At 37.5% G+C, this 27,187-nt stretch overlaps 1 protein-coding gene across 12 annotated transcripts in view; it reads right to left on the minus strand.

The window, feature by feature from the left end:
• Nucleotides 1-27,187, minus strand: part of TRDN (triadin) — a 244,997-nt gene that overhangs the window by 209,908 nt on the left and 7,902 nt on the right. For 10 of the 12 annotated variants that reach the window (XM_074896247.1, XM_074896240.1, XM_074896237.1 and 7 more), the window contains exon 2: nucleotides 23,729-23,767. The exons of the other annotated variants lie outside the window; for them this stretch is intronic. In XM_074896247.1, coding sequence (XP_074752348.1) covers nucleotides 23,729-23,767 — 39 coding nt within the window. The remainder of the gene's footprint in view (nucleotides 1-23,728; nucleotides 23,768-27,187) is intronic. 12 annotated transcript variants of the gene reach the window in all.

Raw genomic sequence — 27,187 nt, forward strand, 5'->3', positions numbered from 1 at the left:
ACTGAGAGAAAAAGAGATGGAAGCAGGGAAAGACAAGTTGGCAAATTCAGTTTGTCTTTGAAAGCTCCTCTCCCTCATCATTATCTGCAACAGATTCTGAGTAGGACAGCGATCTACAGTTCAGCCCAGAAATACATGACGGGCACCTAGTGTAGGTCTTCTAAGCATGAAGGAGCTTCTGCAAGCTGTTGAGCAGAAATGTGACAATTTTTAGGAAAGCTAATTTATTTATAGCTGCAACATAAATCTCTTGAGATGGCTGACATTCAGCTATTTCTTTTCTTTTGTATCATATTACATGCCCATACGTACAAATGAATGTAACTGGAATAACTAAAAGGGAATAATATATAAAAGGAGTTTCACAACTGAAACCAGAATTTACAGACTTCTAAATTCATTGCAGAGAGTCCTGAAGTGTTGCTCTATAGTTTATGTAATTAAAGTGCAAAGAGAAAAAAACCTCTCAATACATATCATGCATGTATTGGCAAACTTCTCAAAATGAAAAGGTAGTCTTTCTGAGGACCAAAGGCTTAGAAAGTTGTGACTGAGATTGTCTGTGAGGGAACATTTGCAGATTTATTGGTGAGTGATAGTTATAAAAATGTAATATTCTTTATGAAATGTGGAAAATAGGGTTGGAGATTATACAGCAACCAATTCTACATGACAAAAGAAATATAATAGAGATTATGGAGTATGGAGAGGATGGTGCATGAAAATTAACTGAACAACTGAATTCAGAAAAGCACTTATAATTACATATGATGCTGTGCACTTTTTTAATTTCCTTTTCTGTTATTATATCTGTATTGGTTTTATTTTTCATCAATAGACAGCATCTGATAATTTAAAGAAGTAAATCGTATTAATCTTTTTCATGCATTCTCTAAGAAATTATGTACACCATTCTTTTGATCTCATTGATTTCAATAAGAAGTTTGTAGAATAAAAGACACATCCTATCAAGCCATTTCATTATCTACTTCAAAGAAAATGAGTACTTAATACAACATCAGTAAATAATATTAATAGCAGCGCTACTACTAATAAATATTATGAGGTGAAAACTAGACGTTATTAATGCTGTATTCTAAGGTATGATATGTATTTTGGGATTGTAATAATCACTGTTTCTTAGGATCCTGTGGTTGGTTGACCCTGGATGGATGTCAGATGCCCGCCAAACTGCTCCCCTCCTCAAGTGGACAGAAGAGGGAAATTATAGCAAAAGGCTTGTGGGTCAAGATAAGGACAGAGACATCATTCACCAATTACTGTCACTGGCAAAACAGACTCAGTTTGGGGAAATTAGTTGAATTTATTACCAATGAAATCAGAGTAGGATAATGAGAAATAAAACCAAATCTTAAAAACACCCCCCCACACCCTCCCTGCTTCCTGGGCTTAACTTTACCTCCAATTTCTGTAACTCCCTGAGCAGTGCAGGGGGAATAGGGGTTGCGGTCAGTTGATCACACATACTGTTTATGCTGCTCCTTCCTCCTCAGGGGGAGGACTCTTCACGCTGTTTCCCTGCTTCAATATGGGATCCTCCCATGGGAGACAGTCCATCAGCAATGTGTCTCTCATGGGCTGCAGTTCTTCACAAACTGCTCCAGCATGGGTCCCTCTCATGGGATGCAGTCCTTCAGGAACAGACTGCTCCAGCGTGTGTCCCCATGTGCCCACAGGCCCTGCCAGGAGCCTGCTCCAGCGTGGGCTTCCCACGGGGTCACAGGCTCCTCCGGGCACATCCACCTGCTCCAGCGTGGGGCCCTCCCCGGGCTGCAGGCGGAGATCTGCCCCACTGCCAACCCCCACGGGCTGCAGGGCACAGCTGCCTCACCATGGGCTGCACCACGGGCTGCAGGGGAACCTCTGCTCTGGCGCCTGGAGCACCTCCTCCCCCTCCTACTTCACTGATCTTGGTGTCAGCAGAGCTGTTTCTCTAATGCATTCCCTCTCTTCTTTCTGGTTGCAGTTCTGCAGGGTTTTTTTCACCCCTTAGATACATTATCACAGAGGTGCTACCGTGGTCACTGATGGGCTTGGCCTTGGGCAGCAGGAGGTCCAACTCAGAGCCAGTTGGTATTGGCTCCATCAGGCACAGGGGATGCTTCTAGCAGGTTCTCACAGAAGCCACCCATGTAGCCTCCCCCACTAACAAAACCTTGTCATGCAAACAATACAGGTACAGTACACTACCATATGCTATGTAGTAAAAAAAACAAAGTAAAGAATCTCTGAAGAAAATAGTTTAACTATTATAACTAATTAGAAAACCTCCTTAACTCTACAAACAGAAAATTACTTTCCAATCATGTACAGCCATATTATGATAAGGACTGGGCAACTGCATGAAAGAAAAAAGGTCTTTTGAATACAAAGACATAATCTGACTCAAGAATTTCCTTGATTTCGTATCCCTAAATGCTGAGCAAGTACTCTGGCAGGGCATAAGCATTTAATGTCTGAGCTGATAGTTTTTTCCTCAGCCAGTGGCTGCTGCTGAAGACGAGATAATGCAGCAGCTGGACCAATTCTTTAACATGTTGGCTGTTCTCATGTTCTTGCTGATCTTATTTTTGTCAAATAATGCCAAATAAATATCAAAGTGAAAGAAAAATACTCTTTTAACAATATTTTGTTTCTGTTATTGCTTCCCTCTTGCTTTTTATTTGCAGTGCTACTTGTATGGAAACAGAATCTTTTAATTTTGAGAACCTGCTGCTTATACCCTAGTCACAATCATAATTCTTCCATTCTGACATGACAACTATTTCCATGTCAATCTATTGTATTATGATGATTCTAAATGGGAGGGAGCAGCAAGAACTTTTAAGAAACAAATCTACTATTTTTATGCAAATGGCCTTTACAATAAAAAGGAGAAATAGAAATTGAATGACAGGAATTTTTTTGCACATGGTACGATTTTTCAAAACCTGCTGTGAAGTGCTAGTGACAAATAAATGAAATATGGAAAACTCAAAAACTAAGATCCAACGTTTTAAAATAAGTCTCTTACTATGTTGATTTTTCTTATATAATGCATTGTACACATGGTACATATCACTTTTTGAAATAATTAAACTGCTGAAGCACAACAGTTCATCATAATCCAAGAATTTCAAATCAAAATACTTGCAAACCTCACATTTTCCATCTAGCTACAATAATTTGAATGCATGGATCTGATTTTGTTTTGTCTGAGGACAGCTACAAAGATTATTTTAAAGATACAACCAATCTCTTACAGACACAAAAGTATCTCATGTAACAAGATGGTAGATGTGAATAACTCCTTGTCATGCAGATTCAAATGATGGATCAGAAACCCCTGAGGGCAACCTGGACTTCACCCTCACAAGAGCCCTCCTGATTAAGGGGAGAAATCCAAATAGTAGCAATTTAAGATTGTTAGTCTAGAAAACTAAAGTATCAAATGGGATGCTAGGGAAGGAAGTCTTCTATGGTCAGGAAATTCAATTTGCTCTAGCAACAAATGCAAATGAAGAAAAAGACCTTCAGAAAATTTTGAAAAGGAGAAAGGATATAAAACTGAGGAAAGGTCTCTTTACTCCAGATAGATTTCTCCTGCAGGGAAGAGTGGGAGCAAAAATCTCAAACACTCCCCGGCACCACCACCACAAAAAAAAAAAAAAAGTTGATGCTTGTGAACATAATAGAGGCAACACCTGCATTTTGGGTAATGCATCTTTGGATCCTGTTGAAGAAATACTAATACTAGCTATTACTTGTTCTTGAATAGGCCAAGGTATGAACTGTATTCTTAGATAAATTACATATGAAAAAGAAGAATTCTACCTATTTGTACAGAACTTCAAGGAGGGGAAGTAGAATCCAGTTTTAGTCATATCCCAATTACACTGTATTTTAAAATACGATCAGCAGTAAAATGTTAATTCCTCTCAGCTAATGTACTAACTGTTGACTTCGGAGAGCCGTTAGGTCAGCAGATGTCTGCAGGATATAGGAGCCCATATCTCATTGAAAATTCATTCAAGGAGTCCTAAATCACTTGAAAAGTTGTACTTCAGTGATTTGGAGCCAAATTTCCATTTTTCCTTACATGTTTGAATTTCATAGACTAGTAGAACATTGGTCAATACTTCAAATTAAGAAGAGGAAAATTTGTCTCATATGCTCTTGCAAGGAAGTGTAAAAAATGCCTTAACTTCATTCCAAAATTGCTTGTAAAGAACATTATGCCTGTACAACCTTTAACCTTCTCTCTCTGTATGGCTGTTTCTTGTGTGCACATATATTTCAAAGAACTTTTACATTATTTTAAATATTCAAGTACAACAGACACAGAAGGGATTAGTGGTTAGGTAGTAGTTAAAAGACCTTTGCTGTTGAGCCTGCTTAAATAGTCTTATATGGCTGATTGTATTGCAGACATCTTTGCAATAATTCATATGTGAAACAACTTTAGAAAGAAAAGTAAGGGAAGCCTTAAGGACCAGGTTTAAAAGATAACAGGTTTTACTGTGAAATTTTCTAGATCATTTTACTTACAGCTATATCACTTTGTGTAGTAGTTTCTTGGGAACATAGCAGACCACAGGGGTTAACAATCATCAACACAAATTACTTCCATAAAATCAAAACTGCAGGAAGTACAGTTGATAAGAACAAGAAAAGTGTCATTTAATGCCGTTTAAAGCAGTGACCAAGCATGTCAAAGGCACATTGAGCTGCTTCATTTCCAAGAGGCAGTAGACTTTGCCTTTTCATGATCTGGAAGTTGGACATTTAGATTTTTCTCTTTGAAATACCTCTTCAGTTTGATATATTTTCTACATTTTCTTTTAGAAATGCTGAGATTTGTTGAAAAATCTAATGTTTCATTTGCAGCTTCTCAGTATGCAGATAAGATAGAATGCAACTGAATTTGTAACACTGAATCCTAAACTATCAACACCCTGAAAAATCCATTATTTATTTGGTTCCCCACCTGAATTTGTTTACTGATTGGTGTTAATATCTTCCCTTCTTTGGAATCAAATCGGTGCTCTAAAACAGTAAAAAGTTTTAACTTCCTGTTCACCTTAGAAATCTGACATTTCAGAAAGAGATGCTGAAGGGATATTTAGATGTACTTTTGAGGTGATATAAGCTGAGGGGTACATCTTATCTTTTAAAATGTCAAAATGAAGGCTGGAGGAAAGTGGTTGTCGTTTATCTTTAAACAATATGAAACCTTCAGAAGCAAGAGCACTGTATGTGTTCCTCTTGTTACTTCTTCTTGGAAATTCAACTCTACATATCCCTGAAACCTTCAGAGGGGATTAAAGAAAAACTGAGGGTTTTTTCTTGTTATGGAAAAACCCCCACTCTGTTCCCATCTGTAAAATAATGATAGTCATAATAAATATTGAAAGTCACTAGAATAAACAGTAGGTTACAAATATCTCTGTCCTCACTCTGGACAAGTAGAGCAGTATAAAGAGACTCTGTAAAGACAACTCCAGATCTATGCTTCTGCTTTGCCAATTATTAGGCCTAGCATAAAGGACACAGCCAGCATAAAGATGAACCAATGACCAAATTGTATTTTAAACAAAAGGGTCAGTACATGGGTGATCATGGGGGGTACAAACAAGTCAGATTATACATAATCAACATCAATCCCACTGACCCCAACAACAATACTGCATGACCAACAATGGGTGGAATAAATGGTGAAATGCAGTTTCCCATAGAAGGGATGGGAGAATCAACAAGCCAAATACATAAGACCAAGGAAACCACATACTGAAACTCTACACAGCCACATCTACAAAGGCTAGATCTGACTGGAGTCCAGTCCCAGGGAGGCAGGAGGTCCTTCCCCAACAAGAAACTCCACAAAATACACCCACCTCACAGACAGACACTGCCCCTTCCTGCAAGGGGTCCCAGCTTTTATCCCTCAGTGGGACACCTGACCTTTGTTTACTTAATGCAGACACCTGGGGCTCCTTTACCCAATGGCTCTCCCTGCCAGGCCGGCCGCACCCTGGAGGGAAGCCTAAAGGCAAACTGACCCCCCCTTTGTGAAGGGCTGTGGGAATCACCCATATGCCAACCTTAATTTGGGGCTTGGGGTTGAAACCCCAGCATTTCATCTGCCTCTGGTGGAACTACCATTATCTCTCAAATATATGCATCTAAGAATGATTAATAAGATTATTTGCTTGATTTCATTTATTGCAAGCTAACCTGACAGTGGAGGTATGACCAACTTTACATGTTTTAATGGACTGTTATCTACAGACTAAAAAAGTAGTTCTAGCAATAATTCATTCTGCTCTCCACAACTTATGGTGCAAGCAGTGTCTCACATCACAAGTCTGCCAAGTCTTCCATATGGAGCTATCCAGTCATTACAGAACTTAGATATGGAGATCACCTCATGCATAGCTTGAATGTATATATGCATAAGTCATATTGAAGAGACTTGGTCCCAGCTGTCTTACCAGAAACAGAAGAAAAAGGCATTTTTAGCCAACTAGAATACAAAATTGCTGTAGTAAGGGTTATGCAGTAAATATATATATATATATATATATATTGAAAAGACTTTGCTAAAAAGTGGAGAGACAAAATTCTTCATCTGACAAAAGGGAAAAACTAAAACAAGTGCTCATGGCAATTCAGTCATCTGTGTCACTGATATATCTCATCTGTAAATGACAATTTACTATGAAACTTCATTACAGGCCATGCTGTCTGGGAGACAGAAGACAAAGGGATCCACTGAAGAAAACTATTATGTGACTTGCAAAGTACTATAACCAATTTAATGAGAGATACTAGTTAGCTATAGTAAACAGGAACAGATGAACCAAGATCTATTTTCTGTTAGGGAGTTATTTTCTAATAAATATGATAATACTCCATCTGTATAGTTACAGAATAGCTAAAGGCAATTCCACTACATAGGCACCTAAAATACTAGAGAAACAAGGCTTTCTGAAGCTTACTTTGAAACTTATGGGACCATGGAAATATCAATACCCTCAGAATGGTTTCTGACATATTATTTATTCTCTTTCAGTGTATGTTCCCACAAGAAAAGCATTCTAGGAAGCAGTGGCAGTCATGATAGAGACAGTTCCTCTGAAAGTTTTGGTTTGTGATTTATTTTTTCTTTTCCTTTTTTTTTGGTCTGAAAGAATCCTTTGGAAAATATCCGTTCGGTTTTAGAGTATGAGAAGGCTCTTTAACTGCCATTCAGGAATAGAATTCAGTGTTTAGGTAAAAGTTAATGGTGTGTTTTATAATTTTCTTTTTGCAGCACTGATTCCAAAAATGGTAATGTGAAGTTGAGTTTTAACCTTGATGGACTAAATTAATATTATCATCATGTCTGATCTTTATTTGGAAATAGGTGTGATCTCTATGGGCAGCTGAGACATAGGATATGCTTTCATGTAAGAACAGTTGATCTTTGTTGAGGGTACATATTCACAATACATCTGTCATCTAAAATGTGTCCTGAGATTCTCAAGAACTGGGAAATCTTTACATTATCTTACAAAGGTTTCTTTAATGGAACCTTATGCCAGATAGTCACATTTTAGAAGAAAAATTTATTTCAAATGAGTATTAAGTAATCTGGAGAAAATGGGATATTTCTGAGACTACTGAGACCCATTCTAAATAGCAAAATCTTTGATCAAGTAGGAAAAAGTCCCAGTGCCTGCCCCTACTCACAGTCATTCCTAAACAACCATCCATTAGCCAGGTCTTAAACCATTTTATTCAAGATTATACCCTGGTTAAGTTTTGGAATGTGTGAAAAACTTGTCAATTCAAGTTTGATGAGGAAAGATCTCTACATAGTATTCATGTACAGGTATAGAGTCATAGGTATCTTGTTTTCTTTTCTCTTTTCCTCCCTATGCAGATATTTTTATGGCACTGCATCTACACACCGAAAAGAAGGAAAACAAAGAAGATATAGGATTCCTTGAAGGTTACCTGAGGAAAAGACAAAATCACTTCAGTAATCATATCCATTCTCTGCATCCTTCCTCCAGTCAGCCCAAATCAATCACCACTTGTCAGTAGAACAAGGTTGTGGCCAGATTTTAGAAATTGTTAGTGATACTTGACTTTTATCCACAAGTAAATTATCAGCAAATGAGACTATTAGTGAGTCTATCTTGTATCCATCCTGAAATCTGGAGGACTTTTAATATTGCTAATTTTCACACTCCCACATTCTGGACAAAGAAGAGTTGCTCAATAGCACAACAAACCACTGTAGATTGGTTTAGGGACTCTTGCTTCTGTGACTTGGAAACCAAATCCCAAACCCTCCTTATCTATTATAAGGGACTGGAGACTGACCTACATTTAAATCTTCCTATCACACCTCTTGAGATCTCTGCAGAGTAGATGAAATGATAAAATAATAAAGACCTCAGATTACCACACAGATATGAGATTCTGAATGGTCTCTAATTTATCCTAGTGATAAATGCCAAGAGGTTGTTACCTGGTTACTTTATTTAACTCCAGAAATTAAATCATTCTCTTTAATAATTCCTAGAAATACCCCTCACTAGGCACTGAGATATCCATGTGGCATATAAAATAAAACTTGCAATTATGGGCAAGTCAGGATTAAAAGGTGTGCATAGGTAAGTACAGTTCCATACCTCTCCACTGCTACTTGTTCTAAGAAACTATGGAATCCAAATTTAGCTTTTGGGGGTCAACTATGACTCTTTTCTTGCAAAAATAGTGCATGAAAAGCAATGCTTTGATGTGTCAATGTAAAAAAGTTATTTATTTCCAAACTATGAATGAAGTCACAATTTCTACATCAACTCTAACTTGAAATGTCATTAAATTGTATGATAGCCATGGAAACATGCATGGAAGATACCAAGAAGTGCAAGACTATTAAAGTAAAATTTTTTTGAGGGTATTATATTAGTGTTATTATATGGGCAGGATATTTTCTTTGCTTAGTCTTTTATGATGTATAATAATGACATTATATAACTTTTGTAATTTACAGAGAAAGAATTGGCAGAATTATCAACTGGTGAACATAGCTCAAGATTTTTCTCTTTCCTACAAAAGATGCTAGCTTATTTTCCCACCTGACACAGTAAATCCAGTTCCCAAATTAATTCTTTTTTCAAGTATATATGTCACATTCTGTATTAATGATTTCCACATAAAGCAAGTGACATAATTTTAAAGCTTTTTTTTTTTGCTAAGTACAAAATTGCCAATGTCAGTACAGAACAAGTTCCTAATGTTGTGAACATAGTTTCTGTCAAAATTAATTTGCTGAATCATAAAATTTAAAATGGCTTTTTTCCTACCTTCTTGAAAATGAAAATATTTATCCATATAAAATCTATAATATGTGAGGGGGATGTTTTTGGTATAGGATTCAGGCCTTAGAAAGGAAAAAATAATTTTGATTCGTGGTTTAATTGTTAAAAGACTAGAGAAGTGACATCTTAATCTTGAAAATTATTCATATGAAAGATTTAAGGAGGTGATTGGGGACATGGCTTCACAAAGTGTAAATCATGCCTGAAGAATTTGGTGGCCTTCTATGACAGGATTACAGCATTGGTGGATAAGGGAAGAGCAACTGATGCGAAGTGCTAAGGCTTAGACAACTGGTCCAAGTCAAGAGTTGACCTATAGATGAATCATGTATATTTTATAACTGATAACCATTGTGCTAATAGGTATTATACTAAGTTACAACAAACTAGCTATTCTGATGTGTACTGAAGCCTGAACAACAGGCCCTGAGCCAAAACTGCTTAGTATGTAATCATTAATGAAATATGCATGGAAGATGTAGCTGTCTTGAATGTATCTTTATATTTCTTTGTGTGTGGATAAGATAACAGGGTCATGGACACAGTTGTCTGGCCCTGTGACCTGATGTGTGACCTTGCTCATAATCCAATTACATAAGGAGGAAAACTCCCTTTGCTTCTCTCTTGAGCCCGGGCCAGGCTCTGGGGGGAACCTAATGTGAGATTGAAACCAGATATTTCTGCTGAAAACAAAGGTGCCAGCTATTCTGGCTTGCTGATTTTTGGTATATAAGGCTGGACACACTTGCAGTGACTTTGGAAGCCTCGCCTATGGGTGGACACACCGTGTAGGATTTCCCACTTGCTGGGATAGGCTCTGCAAACCCTCGCTGTAACCGGGGCTCCCCAGCCATTGCGGGTCTGGCTGATGGTAAAGTATGCAAGTGGTGATGGATCTTTCTTAATCACTATTCTCTCTCAGGTAGTAATGATTTGATGCATTACCCTATATTTTCCTATTTGTTTGAGTGCAGTATTCTGTCTTTTCTTACTGTATGTTTTCTGTATCACTCTGTGACATTATTTAGTTATTTCCAGTATAATACGCCTGCTCTTTTCAATCTGATGTCTGAGTTTAATTGGTATCCCCAATAAGCAAAACACTGATGTCGTTCACCTGGATTTGTGCAAAGCATTTGACACTGTCCTGCACAATATCCTTGTCTATAAATTTGAAAGACATGGATTTGATGGATGGACCATTTGATGGATAAGGAATTGGCTGGATGGTTGCACTCAAAGAGTTGCGGTCAGTGCAGATCAATGTCCAAATGGAAAGCAGTGACGAGTGGTGTTCCTCAGGCATCAGTATTGGGGCCAGCGCTGTTTAACATCTTTGTTGGAGACATGGACAGTGGATTGAGTGCACCTCCAGCAAGTTTGCTGATGACACCAAGCTGTGTAGTGCGGTCGACGCGCTGGAGGGAAGGGAGATGCCATCCAGAGGGACCTGGACAAGCTTGAGATGTTGGCCCGTGCAAACTTCATGAAGTTCAACAAGGCCAAGTGCAAGGTCCTACACATGGATCAGGGCAATGCCAAGCACAAATACAGGCTGGGTAATGAGTGGATTGAGAACAGCCCTGGGGAGGAGGACTTGGGAGTATTAGTGGATGGAAAACTGACTGTGAGCCGGCAATGCGCTTGCAGTCCAGAAAGCCAACTGTATCCTGGGCTGCATCAGGAGGAACATGACCAGCAGGTTGCAGGAGGTGATTCTGTCTCTCTACTCTACCCTTGTGAGATCCCACCGGGAATACTGTGTCCAGATCTGGTGTCCTCAGCATAAGAAGGACATGGACTTGCTCAAGCAGGTCCAGAGGAGGCCGTGAAGATAATCAGAGGGTTGGAGCACCTCCCTTATGAAGACAGGTTGAGAAAGCTGGGGTTGTTCAACATGGAGAAGAGAAGGCTCCAGGGAGAATTTACAGCAGCCTTCCAGTACCTAAAGGGTGCCTGCAAGAAAGCTGGAGAGGGACATTTTATAAGGGCATGTCATGATAGGAAATGGCTTTAGACTGGAAGAGGATAGATTTAGATTAGATTTAAGGAAGAAATTATTTGCTGTAAGGGTGGTGAGACACTGAAAGAGGTTGCCCAGGGAAGGTGTAGATGCCTCCTCCCTGGCAGTGTTCAAGGCCAGGTTGGACGGGGCTTTGAGCAGCCTGGGCTAGTGGGAGGTGTCCCTGCCCATGGCAGGGGGGTTGGAACTAAATGACCTTTAAGGTCCTTTCTGACCCTGAAATGCTGGGGTTTCAACGCCAAGCCCCAAATTAAGGTTGGCATATGGGTGATTCCCACAGCTCTTCACAAAGGGGGAGTGAGTTTGCCTTTAGGCTTCCCTCCAGGGTGCGACCGGCCTTACAGGGAGAGCCATTGGGTAAAGGAGCCCCAGGTGTCTGCATTAAGTAAACAAAGGTCAGGTGTCCCACTGAGGGATAAAAGCTGGGACCCCTTGCAGGAAGGGGCAGTGTCTGTCTGTGAGGTGGGTGTATTTTGTGGAGTTTCCTGTTGGGGAAGGACCTCCTGCCTCCCTGGAACTGGGCTCCAGTCAGGTCTGGCCTTTGTAAACGTGGGCTGTGTAGAGTTTCAGTATGTGGCTTCTTTGGTCTTATGTATTTAGCTTGTGGACTCAGTTGTCTCCTATCCCTTCTATGGGAAACTGCATTTCACCATTTATTCCACTCATTGTTGGTCATGTGGTGTTGTTGTTGGGGTCAGTGGGACTGATGTCAAATATGTGTAACCTGACTGACTTGTTTGTACTCCCAGCGCTCACCCATGTACTGACCCTTTTGTACCAAATACAATCTGATTATTGGTTCATCTTTATGCTGGCTGTGTCCTTTATGCTAGGCCTGATAACTGGCAAAACAGACACAAACCATTCTGTGATTTTATGATTTAATTGTAGGCTAACAGTCCTTTTAAACTTATTCAGTGGCAGGTAAGATAAAAATTTTCTCTGAATTCATAGACATCTAAAAGAGAAGATGATATATTTTTAATACCTAATTGTATATTGGAGAATGTCTAAAATATTTATCCTACTTACATTAAGCTTCTAAGCATATAACACAAAACAGGAAGAATACATTAATGATAAACCTATGTGTTTGTAATATACATGAACTAATTATAATCTCTACTCTGAGACATTTGTGAAATTTTTTAACAGTATAAGATTCCAAATTCTAGAAAACAGATTCAAACTATACATGATTATACAAAGCATAGAAATTTGCAAAATTGTAATACATTTTAATTCACTTTCATTACATTTTTCTAATCAGCACTGGCATAGAAATGGAAGAAAAGTGCTGAAACATCTCTGAGTTTCTAGTCACCTCTGGCCTACACATGGATGGGGCATCCATTTACTTATATTCTATATAAATTTTTGGAAATTCATAGCCTCTTTCAATTCCTGTTTCCATATTAAAACATTAGATTGGGACAAAATAGTGGTCCACCTTATTTGATTATGGAAGGCTAATTAAAATATAAGTAGCAGAGCAGCCCTTAAAACTCAGGGGTACATCTTAGAACAGAAGAAAACCTTTCCACATTTTTAATGGCATAATCAGCCCAAAAAGCATTCATAATGTTGAAGTCTTGCTTCAGTGAAGTTTAAAAGATTTTATTCTGAGTTAAAAAAAGCCTCCATCTTGAGGTGGCCCCTCCGTGTTGTTATTGCTAACTGGAACAGAAACTGAGCTACACCAGGGAAAAATTTTGTTCTGGTTGGAATGAGTTTCCTTATTTCCTCCATAGATTCTAAATCAAATAATCTTTACCATCTTCTCTAAACATGCACAGAGTCATTGCAAAACCATTCAGCTCTCCTTTGCAAGCTGTAACACCTCCCCACACTCTCTGTAAGCAGATCCATATAGTAGGAGATCCAGTATTCCTAGCCCACAGAAACAGCAGGTCCTACAAAGTTTCCACCCAGCTCAAGTCCCTTGTATGAACATCAGACACTTGCAGGACCTCTGTAACGTTCCCAGCATCTTGCCCCAACCTTAGCTCTTCTGTGCTTCACTCCCTGACTCTCATGATGATAGGAAAAGAGAACGAAGTTGAATACCTGTGCCTGAAGTTCAACAATGATGACTGAAAAGAATATCTATACATATTTGTCCTGATTACATCCCACTCTCATCCAACAGAAAAAACCTTTTGTTCCATATCAAAGAAACAGAGACAGCAGCTGAAAAAACACTTTTCAGCCTGGTATTGCTTTCCAAACTGCCTGTGCTATATTCACAAATCTTCTAGTGATGCTCAAACATGTCCATACAAATTAATTTTCCTATTTACTAAACCTTCACATAGTCTCAAGTCATATTCAAAATGTGCAATTCTATTCTGGGTATTTTTATACATCCCCAAATCCAGATTTATTTGCTCCTAGTCTTCTAGCATATATCTTCTCCCCAGCTCACACTCTGATTTAAGGCCACACTACTTTCATTTGAAGGAGAAGAAGTGAGGGACCGATTAAGTGAGGAGTGAAGGCTGTACTGGAAGTCTGGCAGGAGACAGAGCTGAACCCACGTCTCCTGTTCTGACTTCTGGCTCATTGCTCCTCTACAGTGTGTAACGTTTAAGTTAAATATACGATAGGCCCTCTGAGTGTAGTTGTCAACTTCTTTGTCCACCTTTTCAAGCCATTTATACACATTCAGCATGTATAAAAGTTTCTTGAAATCTTTCCATCTTGGATTTTGAGAGTACCAAAGCTACTGCTACTTTCTAGTTTCAGGAAACTTTAAAGCAATTCTCTGAAATTTATTTAATATTAATACAGTAGTCTCAACTCATAAATTTGTCAGTATAATGAAAAGAGATAGAGATGTCCTCTGCAGATGTAGAAGATGATAGTTTTTTCTAAATTTTTAAGAAAGCTTTCGAGAGCTACTTAGTTATTCTGTATACATCTTTGCAAGAATTTGCCAGCTGCTATATTCTGGTCAAAAACCTATTCATCATCTAACCTTTCTTTATTAATTTCCTTTTCTATTATATCAACGGAGTGCAGCTTCAGTTGTAATTATATAAGTGTTAATAAATAAAAAATGCATACTTTCACTTTTATTGAAGATGAACATTTACATTACAGTCAATATTTCAGCCTTACAACTTACATTGACTATATTCTTATGGTTGTGTAGCTGATAATCTTTCACTCACTAACACAATTCCTCCCCCCAAAAGTACAATACATTCAGAATATTATTAAAGTGTTATGGTGGAAGACAAGAATAGACACAAAATGTATCTAAAATAATTGAATGACTACTAATGAATAACATTCACAACATGAAATAGAAGTAGGCCATAAGACATTGTACTACACTTGCTGTAACTTTTCTTGCCTTTTTATTTAAGGTAGTGCTTTATTTAAGCCTTAGGCCAGTTGCCACATAGGAAGTGTGAAAGAAACTGTATAGGATGATGTTCTTAAAGAACTCTACTACATAGTGCAGAGTATCCTGTGTGCTCCCCAGGACCTGTGCAGTCAGGCTGCTTTTGAACAGGTAAGTGGAAACCAAATAAAGTGTCTTTATGGTTCTCCACCACTAGGAACTGTAACAAAAGGTTTGCACCACCTACCAGGCAAATAAGATGTAAATAAGACATCAGTCTTACTTTACAGCTGAACCTGTTTCCAAGTCCAGATCAACAGTTCATTCCTGCCCATCCTGCTGATAAGGGCAGGAGGGGTATTGTTGACTTTTAAGGGACATTCATGAGATATCTGTTGTGAGAGAGAGCTGGAACATTTTCTTTGTCACTGAATGGGCAGGTACAGGTTAGATCTTCTTCCCTCCATTTCCAGAAATGCTCAGACCTGGCTAGAGACTACGACCTGACAGAGTCCCTTGGGAATTCATTCCTCAGAGAGAATTATTCCCCAGAAAACCAGTACACAAATGGCCTTGGAAGACCCTTAAACATCAGGGGCTTGTTAAAGTCACCATTTCTGTGATCAAGTGCTGAAAATGTTGATAACAAGTCTGCAATTATAAGTGTAAGATCTACTTGTCATGGATAAATATTGTCAGGATTTATATCATGTGCAGTGTAGTTCTGTCCCAGCTGATACTTCAGTTCACATCACCTTTAGTCAGGAGCTACTTCTCTGCAGAAAGAAGTATAGATTAAAAAGTGTTAGAGTGCTCAAGCACTTGCAGATTCATATAGTGGAAGTTTGGGTAGGTTACTTTTATGCAGAATAAATTCAGATGATCACTTTGGAAGTGCACAAGCCATGAAAATGGTATTTGTACAAGAGATCTATTGAAAATTAATAGTCCATGTGTTGGGAAGTTCACATTATTCATATCTATGTTAAAAATTGTTCATTAAATGTTGGTTATAACAAAATACAGAATAAAGTAATTTATTATTTCCTTATCTCCCCCCTTTGTCACCCTATGATCTAAGCAAGTTGGAAACACAAAATAAAGAAATGTTTCTGCTACCAAAAGTGAATCAGCAACTTAGTAACAGAATCACAGAATAATTAAGGTTGAAAAAGACCTTGAAGAACATCTAGTCCAACCATTAACTTAACGCTGACAGTTTCCAACTACACCATATCCCTAAGTGCTATGTCAACGTGACTCTTCAACATCTCCATTTCTCTGTTTGCAGAATGCACAGAATGTTCTAAAGTACATTAATGATGTATTTCATCTTTAGTTTATATTTACTTAAATAAAGCACACTCTAAAAGACAATGTACACCTTTGGTATTGCTTACATTCAGAGATGAGAACTGAGAAAAGAAAGAGGAACACCAGAACACAACAAGGATTTCACAGGCTTTTGCAATCACTCCATTTTTTTAGCATACTTTACATATTTTTGTCTGTTTTGATACCTATTCTTTTGAATTAAAAAAAAAAAAAAGTATTTGGTTTGGTGTTTGTTTTTCAGGTTAGAGGTTGATCTCCATATTACATAGTGGACTACAGGCTGTTCACCAGGTATTTGAGAAAATGAGTAGTGCACGGTGGGAAGAAGTTCTAAGAAATTTTCTAGGGACTTGCTAAAACAAGTTTAATTTCACCATTCCTTTCTAATTCTTAAAACAGGGATCTAATATTAATGATAACCATTTTTTATGTCCTGTGTGCCTACATGACCAGGAATTCAGACTTCTGCACAATATTTTACAGACATCCTACAGGACAAGAGGAAAGGTTTCCCTTCCTGCTTATTCATATAAACACAGAAAAACAGAGAGGTGGAACTGGCTGAAAATGAGATTTCTTGCCTAGAAAACAAACACATAAGGGCAATATAAGGTGTTTTTTGTTGCTAGTTAAATAGTTTCACCTGGAAAACAGCTGCCTCCTCCAGTGGGATACGTCTGACACTGGAATTGCTCCAATGTAACTGATATACATCTATTTTCAAGAGAAGATGCAAGCCATATCTGTCTACCTGGGCATTTTCATGGAAAGAAGGAACATCTGGAAGGTAAAACTGTGTTCACATTTGAGAAATGCCAAGAAAATGTAAACAGCTTAATGAAAGAATGAAGGGGAAAGCGGCTGAGTCTGCAGATACAGTGAATCAATGATTACAACTTGATGTTTGTAAATAAACATTATGTTGCATTCAGCATCTCTTAGAGTGTCTCAGCACCATAGAAAGAAGAATGGATATTGGTCAGTTGAAATTTTACATAATGTTTGCAATATCTACGGAAAAGTCACATTATGAAAGACATCTTGGGCCTTAGGCCTGCAAAGATACTTGTCTAGTTTTAAATTTAGGCCCCTATATTTCAGGGTCTGAAGCCTTATTTTTAAAACTTATTAAGGATGAGCATTTATTTAAAGACCAATTTCTGCTATGGTGAAAAGTTTTTTTCAGAACATGAAGATTTCTGAGCCTTGAGTATAGACTCAAAATCACTCTAAGTACAAGAAGCGAGAGGTACTGTTGCTGCCTGTCCTGCTTGGAGTAGCAGTGATTTGAGAGAGCAGAACTAAGAATTTAATAGGTGGGATGATTAGAGGAAGGACCAAAGATGGGGAAAGAGAGGAATGAAGGTGGGTTGGAGAGGTGTGTGCCTATGGGGAGCATGGGCTTAGCTGCCCTCCTCCCTGCAAATGGGACATGGGACCACCACAGCCATCTAGCACTGGGAGGAGAGGCATCCCAGTACAAATGGCTCTGGCAGGGACCGCTGAGAAAGCTCATAGGTCCTGAAGCCCACCACATCTGGCCATCTCCAGCAGAATGGAGAGTGGAGTAACCTCTTTTCTTCTTGTTTGGGTTACTCACAAAAAGAAATCCAGTCAGCAAGCAGAAAACATAACGCATGATTTATGTACCTAAATAACACAGGTAAGTACTAAAAATATTGTCAAGCATTTCAATGTTAACTTTTGGAGAGTTGTATTGTTTAATATTTACTTTACTAGAACATTAAAGTTTAGAATTATTGCTGAGAGGACTTTATTCTCTAAAATATTAAGGAAATCAAAGAAACTTTACAAGTTAGAACTATTGTAACATTCCAGTGTAGAGACTGTTAATAGCTGCAGGAAGTAAAGTGATTAGTCCAATGCAGTCCTGACCTCTAGGCACTACCACAGTAAATAAATTTTAAAAAAGAGATCCAATGTCACTTTATAGTTCTGACAAACTCTGAAGACACAGTATTATTTCCGTTTTTCTACACTTAGCACAACACACTGAAGAGTGGATAGCAACCATCTTGTAAAACTAACTTTGTTGTTTCTATCTCTTTTGTGAAACTGCCTTTAGCACTTCAAAGTGTGAAATGCTTTAGCCTATACCGGGCAACAAATTAAATGAAGGCAAACATATTCTTAAAAGAAACTTCCTGTTATTATAATTGGTTTTTAAGACAAAAACCCAGCCCTCATCATTGTTTTGCCTGTATAGCTGAAATTATCTTAATTCATTAACTCGGGCAAAATTGCACTTTGCCCTCCCACCCTGATGCACTAATATATGCATATTCACATTTAATTCACATTTAATTTCAATTTTAAGTGTGTGCTGAAGCCTCATCAATATTTGTAGCTAATCTTGCAAAGCAAAAAGGCTTTTCTGAGATTGCATTCTCACATATTCGTAGATGTTTTCTCCATAATTTCCAATGTTACTACATTCCCTTCTTTCCAGAGTAACAGACACCTAGCGAAGTTTTCCTTATGATCTTTCTTATATGAGCTCTGTATTCATCACTAAAAGAAGAAACAACAAATCACTGGAAACCTCTGGTTCAAGAGCAACTTGCAGGCAAAATATAATAAAGTTACATTACAAAACGTATGGATTTCTCAGTTGTGAAGAAGGTAATGAAGGGAATAGGCGTGGAGGTGTGTCTCTGGGCCCTGCTGCACTCATTTCTGGAAGGGGAAGGAAGAAAGAGTAGATAAGGAAAGAAGAGTTTTGGATGTTACTGATCTGGAAACTTGTAATTTCATCTGGTTTACTGACAGCAGAGTAGAGCATTACATTCTCCAGAGCATTTCACGCATCTTTTATGTAATCAATACAAAATTACGATGTCTGGAACAAGAGGTGAATTTTAGGATAAATGTATCTCGCATGGATTATTTCTGCTTGGGTGTCTGATAACAAGGCTACTCTTGCTATGAAAAAAATGCTTGTATTTAGTTGTGAGTTGACACTAAAGTGATAATTTTATCAAATATATATATATATATAAAAAATGAAAAGAAAAAAAAAGCTTTTTGAGCTTTTTTTTTTTTTTTTTTTTTTTTTTTTTTTTTTAAGCAGGAGAAAACCTTGTATCCTCAGAATTCACTCTCTACTACCAAAGTAACATCTTCAGCAACTTTATAGGTTGTGACACAAATTAAGAGCAGAGTATGTAGTGGTTCTGTTCCAAGTGATAGCATGTAGTGAGACATCTAGTCATGTAGCTGTCCCAGGCAGACAGGCATCACATTCAGCCTCTCTCATGGATCTTTTGCTGTAATTAATGTTGTAACAAAACTCCTGGTAAAAAACAAAAATCCCCCAACAAAATAAAACAGTAAATATTTAAATGGGTGAGTCTAACTTTGTATCTGCTTGAGAAATAAATTTTTTAATCCTATTGTGAATGGTGATGCGACAAAATCTCTAGAAAGAAGAGGGTTTGAAGTTTTCTCTTAAAAAAAGAAAGCTAATTGAAACTATATTAAATTCATGTTACGCTTACAGTTTAAATATTGGGATTAGAAATCTATGAAACATCTATAGACAGAATTGTATTGTACACACGTGATATCGCCTCTTTGGGATGTTAAATTGGATCCTGCATCATATATGTTTATGTACCAATTCACCTGACTTTGGAAGAGGTTACATAGATAGAGCTGAAGCCAAAATTAAGCTCCTACCTGTTACAGGAGGAAAAGGTCAAAGCAAAATGAGGATCTTAACATTTGAATAGATGCATTAAATTATGCCTCTAAAAACAGTAAAATAGTTACCAGAAAACTGTATTTATGGTAATTGTGTCAATTGTGAATAACCTCTTAGAGAAAACTGAAACAAGATTTAGCCTTCCTGACATGCATAGAGAACCACAACTTAAATCTACATAATGGAATATAGGAAAAAAAGGAGTTCATTTACACACCAAAGGAGGCTACAAAGGCTTAGAGTCATTGTGCCTTTGACAATTTGACTCCAGGCAAAGGTACAGAGATACTTTTGAAGTTGTGAGAACATAAGCATGTACAGGGAGTAGCAGGTCTTTACTCATTACATATTTGTAAAGGATTTTTGAAAACTATCTTTGAAGATAGAAAGAGGAGACTTCTCCAGTGAGAAAGTTTTTCTGTGCCTGGCATTTTATATTTTCCTTTCTTATGGTAAATACCTTCATATGACACCAAGCAGAACTTTTAGGCCAGAGACTAAGATCATACTGTGCTGTAGGGCTGATTCTAAAGAAAGCCCAAACCAACCACAAGACTCAAGTGAGGCTTATTCAGGATTTAAAGCCACAGCTTTTTCATTCTGATTTTTAAGGGCAAAACACAGCACTGACTATGACTTTGAGCAACCGAACTGATTTGACTGAAAATGTAACATAGGTGAGTTTTAGCATATGAGACAGTTTGGGATTTTAAAAAAATCAGCATCTTCTACAGTTTTTTTGTTTAGCCTCTGTATATGGTCTGTTTTGTAACTCAGCTCTTTTCCTCAAAATCTAATGAGTCTGAAGAACAATGTAGCTGCTTACTGTGTGCTTCATCATGTTCTGATTATGTTTTGCATTTAGAGAAGGGACCAGAGTTATATCTCCTGCATATTACGTAAAGTACTGTCTCTCAGATATTGGAAGAAGGAGAAGATAAAGAGGATAAGGAAAACTATTACAGAGCAAAAGTATCACAGGCTATAAAGAAAAGAACAGAATGTGGGACAGGACAAGATCTGTTGGCAGTGTCATCTGGTATCTTTGCTACCCACTGGTGTCCCTATCTCTACCGTTTCTCAAATATTTGGTAGCCATGTATCTGCTTCATAATTCCTGAAATAGACTTACTTACATAAATCATCTATTCTTAGACACATATTAGGAATAAAACTAGAAGTCAAAACTTGCTGGTCCCTTTTGACCATATACTGCTTAAACACATTCCCAATCAGGGCTCTAAAGTCTGAATGGGCATGTTAGAATTCACCAAAGCAAGATTTATATAAAGGAACAAGGCTAAGACTAAAATATGAAATAATCATAATTTCCAATAAAAATGTTTAAAGTTGACAAAATAACATGCCAGTGGGTTTATATGCATAAGAAGCATATCTAGTTGTCCACAGCTTTAAGTTAAGTCTTTAGATGCAGTGACTTCCCAGTTCAGATCTTCTTATCTACTTCATGTTCCCTGTTACCAGCCTGATCTGCCAGTGTAAAGCAGTAAGGGTACTAATCCTGCAAGTCTCTGTAAAGTTCTCTTTGACCAAATGTTTGAACTGGTTTTAAATTACCGTGAAAACTCTGTAGGAAAAAAAAAAAAAGAAGTTGTTGCTGTTTTACACCTATCTAGACATTTGCAACTACTGAAGACATTTCAATATTAATCTTTGATAATTCTCCTTTCTAAGGCCCACTCAAATGATGCTGCAGTGGGGGAAGGTAGGGAATATAACTGTGGTGCTTTTTGAATCACAGATTAAGTTTTCTTTAAATGCTTTAAAAAAGACACTTTTAAAAAATTAAATATGAAATTAAGGAAACCTGTGCTAAGGACAATACTTTTATCTTACTATACACTTTTGCAATACTATCTGTACAAATTACTTTTATCTGAACAAAAAGCTATGACCAAGCCATTACAGTTGTGAAGAAACTTAAAGAAATCACTGAGCTATCAGAAATCACTGGCTAAGCAGATGGAGTCAAATTAAGATAGCCTTTATTTGAGAATATAACCTGTTTGTAAATGCAAAGAATGTGTTTTAATATTTGAACTCAATTATTATCTTATTCTATGTGAAAAAGTAATTAGGAGGGTTTTCTTTTTTTAAAAAAAAAAAAGTATAAAATAAGTTTTCTTTCTCTAACCTTTGAATAAGCATTACGTAACAGAAAATGAACTCTACCAGTTATATATTCTTGTGGGGTACCATGTCCAGAAACTAAATTACAAATAGTATTATATTTGTTTAATAAATCACTTAGCTTATCAAAACAGGTTCTATTTAAAATTAACTTTTCCTATATATCCAGTATATTTACAGTACATAAATAATTTTAAAATGCTGAGTTTGTACCATTTTAATTGAATTCCAATTTCCAACCTGATGAAGCTTGACAGAAATCTCAACTAAAAATTAAATCATTATCTAGCAAAAAAAATATATGCACCATTCACCACTGTCTGTCATAAAAAAACCCAACATGTAAAGACTAAGAATCTGGATAAATCACTCCTGAACTATAGAATTGTTTAATAGACAGATATTTAGGTTATCTTTCTCTCTAGGAGTAAAAGGCACAAATTTAGTGAGAAAGTCTGTATTCAGTCACCATATTAGTAATCAGCCAACAGGAATCTGTGTCTCTTTTCCATTCTTTTGGGAAAAAAAATGATAGCAGACATATGCAAAAAAAAGAAAGAAGAATTGTTTTTTGAAATCCAGGTTTCTTGTTTGCTGATTTAAATCATGATTAAAGTTGGTGATTTAAAAAGTTTTTCAATCATTTTGATTTAAAGTAATCCACCCTCTACTACTTTAAATGTGGTTTATGCTAGCAAATTGAGCACTGTCCATAGTTGAATCTTCTTAAACAGAGCAGAAACCAGGGAATATCAGCATCAGAAAGAAAAATAAACTTTTCCATTTCTTTAATCAGCTGACCTGCCACAATGAGGGCAACTGAGATTTCTCTGTCCTCAGTGCGTCCTAGACTGAAGCCAGACCTATATTATGAAACACTTTTTAAACTAAACCAGTTTCTGCTTTCTAGAGCAGAGCAGAAAAACCAGCATGAATCCATCCCTTACTCACTGTTTACATTGTAGGCAATAGGTAGAAGTACTCAAAATATTTATAGACCAGATTTTTTTCAAGGATTCAATACCTGAAGGTGTAGATTGGGACTTCTGAGAATCTAAAGAGTTGCACAGATTTCATTTTTAAATCAGTGGGAACTGATTACCCCAATAACTTGAAAATGCTACTAGGCTTTTAAACATATTTCTCATATAAGTAACTTTAAAATATGTTCCAAATACTTATGAGCACAAGGTTCTTTTGAATAAATGGTCAGACATACAGTCCAGCTGTTTGTACACAAGTAAACTGCACACACACACTTTTTGCCCATCATGGACTAACAACACGATGCATTCACTTAAACCTCTGGTTTATAGGTTTTAAGGCTTCCTGCTGTCCATAGCTAGCTTACTTTCTAAGGGGTTACCTAAGGTAATAATAGAGTTTCTCTGTACCAACTGAACATGCATAGATACCATAACAGCTGCAAGTAACATTGCTCATAAATTTTTAAACATAAAATTTAGGCTGACGAATTTGGCTTCACACTTGTTTGCCTCAGTAGGCTGTGAGAGAGCACTGAGGCTGCAGCCAAACTAAGCAGCTCAGTAGTTCAGGCCCACAGGCACAAGGCAATCCAAATTTTAAGGAATTTCGGTGAGAAATTGGATCTTCTGTTCCACTCAAAGTCTTACTTTTTTACAGACAGTCCTGTGTTTTCTGACTTTTTGTCTCTCCAGGTAATTAGGCTGTTGACTTTGCCTGGTACTTATGAACAAGAGCAGACTGATTCCTTAAAAAAGTCATTGCCAAAACGGTTATATTTTCCTTACCCCGCTGCAAAAGGTACACTGTCTTCTTCCTCATCAACACTGAAAGCCAGAAAAGAAGACATCTTTTCATTTTGCAAATTTGCAAAATAAATTCTATAGAAATCTCCTAACTCAGTGCTTAAACAGCAGTCTAACTGAAGGCTAGGAAACACCTCACATGCCTTTAGTCCTCCAAATGAATTATCTAATCTAATTTATTTATCTAGGCCCCTTTTGCAGCCGGCACAACTTGCACCTCTAGCAGTAACTCATGAATTGCCATGAGAAGTAGCTATCTCCCTCTTGCCTGTAGTGTAACTTTGCTAAACTTTTTGCCAACTGGAGACTGTTGTTCGCTTCTGGCCATCACACTCATGAAGTCATTATGACTTTACCCTCTGGCTCTTGTGTGTTATTTCTCATACATTATCCGTTTCACGTATACTAATCTTCAAGCATACATATCTTGTGAAATCTGCCTTTTGAAATGGTTTACATCTTAAAGCTTCTCTGTAGTTATCAAATAGCCTGAGAAAAGGACTGAAATCCAGAAGCTAATTTTGATTTTGTCACTGACAAGTTGTGTGTGGCCTCGGGGCTAGCCTGTCTCCTTGCAGCCTGCTCCAAGACAGAGGAAATATGTAGTTGCACACTCTCAGCAGCAAAATAAGGACTGAATTGTGACTCGTTGTCACATTTCTGTTTGACTCCTGCTTCTCTCTTGCTCTGCTGGGGAAATAAGTTGTGGCAGACAAACAGCTGGCACAGAAACCTTGTGTTCCTCCTCTCCTCACCTCCCTGGATTAGAGCAGTGCACAGTCTCCAGTGCATTGCAGCAGGCAGAGCTCAGTCTCTGTTCATTCTTCTGTGCGGGGGAGGATAAAGTGCCAGGGGACAGCCATCAACCTTGCGGTGTGACCTGCCATAGATTGGACTAGAAAGGACTAACGATGGGCTGCTGCTGGAGCTGTACACATACAGATTAAGCTGTACGTTGGTAGAAGCCGTTTCTCAAAGGCGCCAGGCTTTTGGTATTCGTATCTCAGCAGTGGCAGCTCTAACTACATCTACCACTGAGTCCAGTCCAACCCTTGTGTTCGTAAACTCGAGTAGCATAGTTACATACCCATGGCTTTCTAGGCAAGCTCTTAAGTGGATCACAGTAAAGTCCCTGGCCATTACAGAATACTCAGTAAAAGCTGAAATGTGATAATGATAATAATAATGATATTAATAATAATCCAGAGAGTGTTGCAAAGACAAAACACTTAGTATTTGTAGTGAGATTTTTTTGTTTTAAGGCTTCCACTTTTTAATAGTACATTTCTGTGGTTGCAATTTACATGTAATATGAGGATCCTGAAGATAATCCTTCAAAATCTTCTCCTAAACATTTGCCAGCAGGAGACCTAGGTCCTGCCAGCTTTCTAAGGACATATATAAATCGCTGTCTTCAGAGATCTCCTTTTATCTTTCATTGGGCATGCTTCACCAGTATTTCCACAACTAACAATTTGTAGCCGTGGAAATGAACAGGCAGCCCTTATAGCCTGCCATGCAGGTAGACAGGCTAGGGTCTTTGCTTGGCTACATTTTTAAGCTACTTAGTCTCACTGTCATTACAGTGATGTTGACCTGACAGAGCACCCCATCAGCCCTGTGCATCTATCTCTGAATAGATCATGGTATTGACATGAGCTGTCAGAAGAATATACCTTAAGATGTGCACCAAGAGCATTACTCTGCCAGGGCTGGACTACCTCTCTAAACCAGCAGGCACACTGGACATAACTGTGTTGAAACCTGCATTGCTGTTGTGCTGTTGTGCCATGCTCTCTAACATGTTAGCATTGTACCCCACAAGTCAGAGGAGCCCGACAGTCTAACTGATGTGTGGCTGACAGTGTAAAATAGTTAGGGATACCTATCACAAGGAGCAAGTACTTTAATCTTAATAACAACAGCAACATCATGAAGACCCCAGCAAATCACAATCTAGGATGTAGCATAAACCAAAATAAAATCAAACAGGAATTGTGTGAAGCAAGAGGCATTTTAATTGTTTTTTATTTGTCCAGACTGTATGTTGCTGAAGTTTAGATCTGAATGTTCATATCGTCTTGTGAGTGCCAGTAGTAGCCCCAGAGGAAAATAAACTGCAGTGAAACAGGAGCCCCAGGCTGAATTCTTAGTTTTATGCCATAAGTAAAATTTCCATCTCATGGATTCAGAGTTTAAAAATCAGCCAATCAACATAAGTCCATCCAAAATATAAGAAAACAAACCAAAACTTAACTAAATTAGTTGTATGGCTTATTTATCTGTCATGCTGAATGTCAGGTTTCTGTGGAGCTGATGTCCCTTATCATCTGAAATCTATTGCTTTGCAAAGAAAAAACACAGAAGACACACAGTATTGTTAATAGTGTATACTGCTTATAGTGTAAAAACGCTATACAATCACTATAAAAACATTTTCTGACTCTTGGTTATATTTTTATTTTATTTTAAAGCCTTTTATTTTCTTATTTAATAAGCTAAATGACTGAAAAGTCACTTCCAGACTGATTGAAAAGTCTTCTATTTTAGCTATTAATTTTGGACTAAAAATCTTGTTAATTTGGAGGGGGTTATTTGCTTGGAGAAACTTGCAAGAGATACTTCCATACTGCTCCTCTGACACTAATGATATTAATGCAGAAATTTTGCAAGACAAATCTAATTTCACAGATTTCCTTGATAGCAGTTACAAAATAACCAATATTTCCAACCAACCCAGTTAAGAATATCCAGATAAACTAGTGCTAGCATTTGGGTTAGGGCTGTCAGGCCAAGCCACCTGTTTTGGTAGTGTTTGCTGCCAGAAGCAAATTATAGATGCGTCCAACTGCTGATTAAAAAATCATACGCACATCATCTCCTTGCTGTAGCTAACCAGACATAAGGCAAGTATTGTACAGTTTGACACAGGTCTAACATCAATCCTTTAGAAGACAACAGGCTCACTCTCTAATATTGTTTAATGCAGATCCTCTTACAAATATTAACAATGAAAAATGGAAGGTGAGAAGTACAACTTTCATGTACTGAAATGCCACATAACCTTGACAAGAACAATAAAAATAGCTTTCAGAAGACTGCTTAAAAGCATTTTTTTTGTATTGTCATTATTAAATTTGAATAAACAGTAGAATAATCCACACTGGAAAAAAAAAAAGCTGGAATGAAATTCAACTAAAATATTCAGTATTAAATTTAAAGAAGGTTGCATTTTAAATATATCCCCTGTCTGACTGTGGTTGATAAAATATTGTTATGCATCTAAAATGTTATTTAAATATGAATGGTCAGGAAATATTAAAGTACATGAAATATTCATATTTTAGAATATGTATTTATTGGTTAATACAATTGGTTTTCATTCTTGCAGGCCTAGCTCTGGCATACTTATTTCAGCATAATTTTCACTGATTCCTTTAG

This window comes from Athene noctua, chromosome 1 (genome assembly GCF_965140245.1).
Source record: "Athene noctua chromosome 1, bAthNoc1.hap1.1, whole genome shotgun sequence".
NCBI lineage: Eukaryota > Metazoa > Chordata > Aves > Strigiformes > Strigidae > Athene > Athene noctua.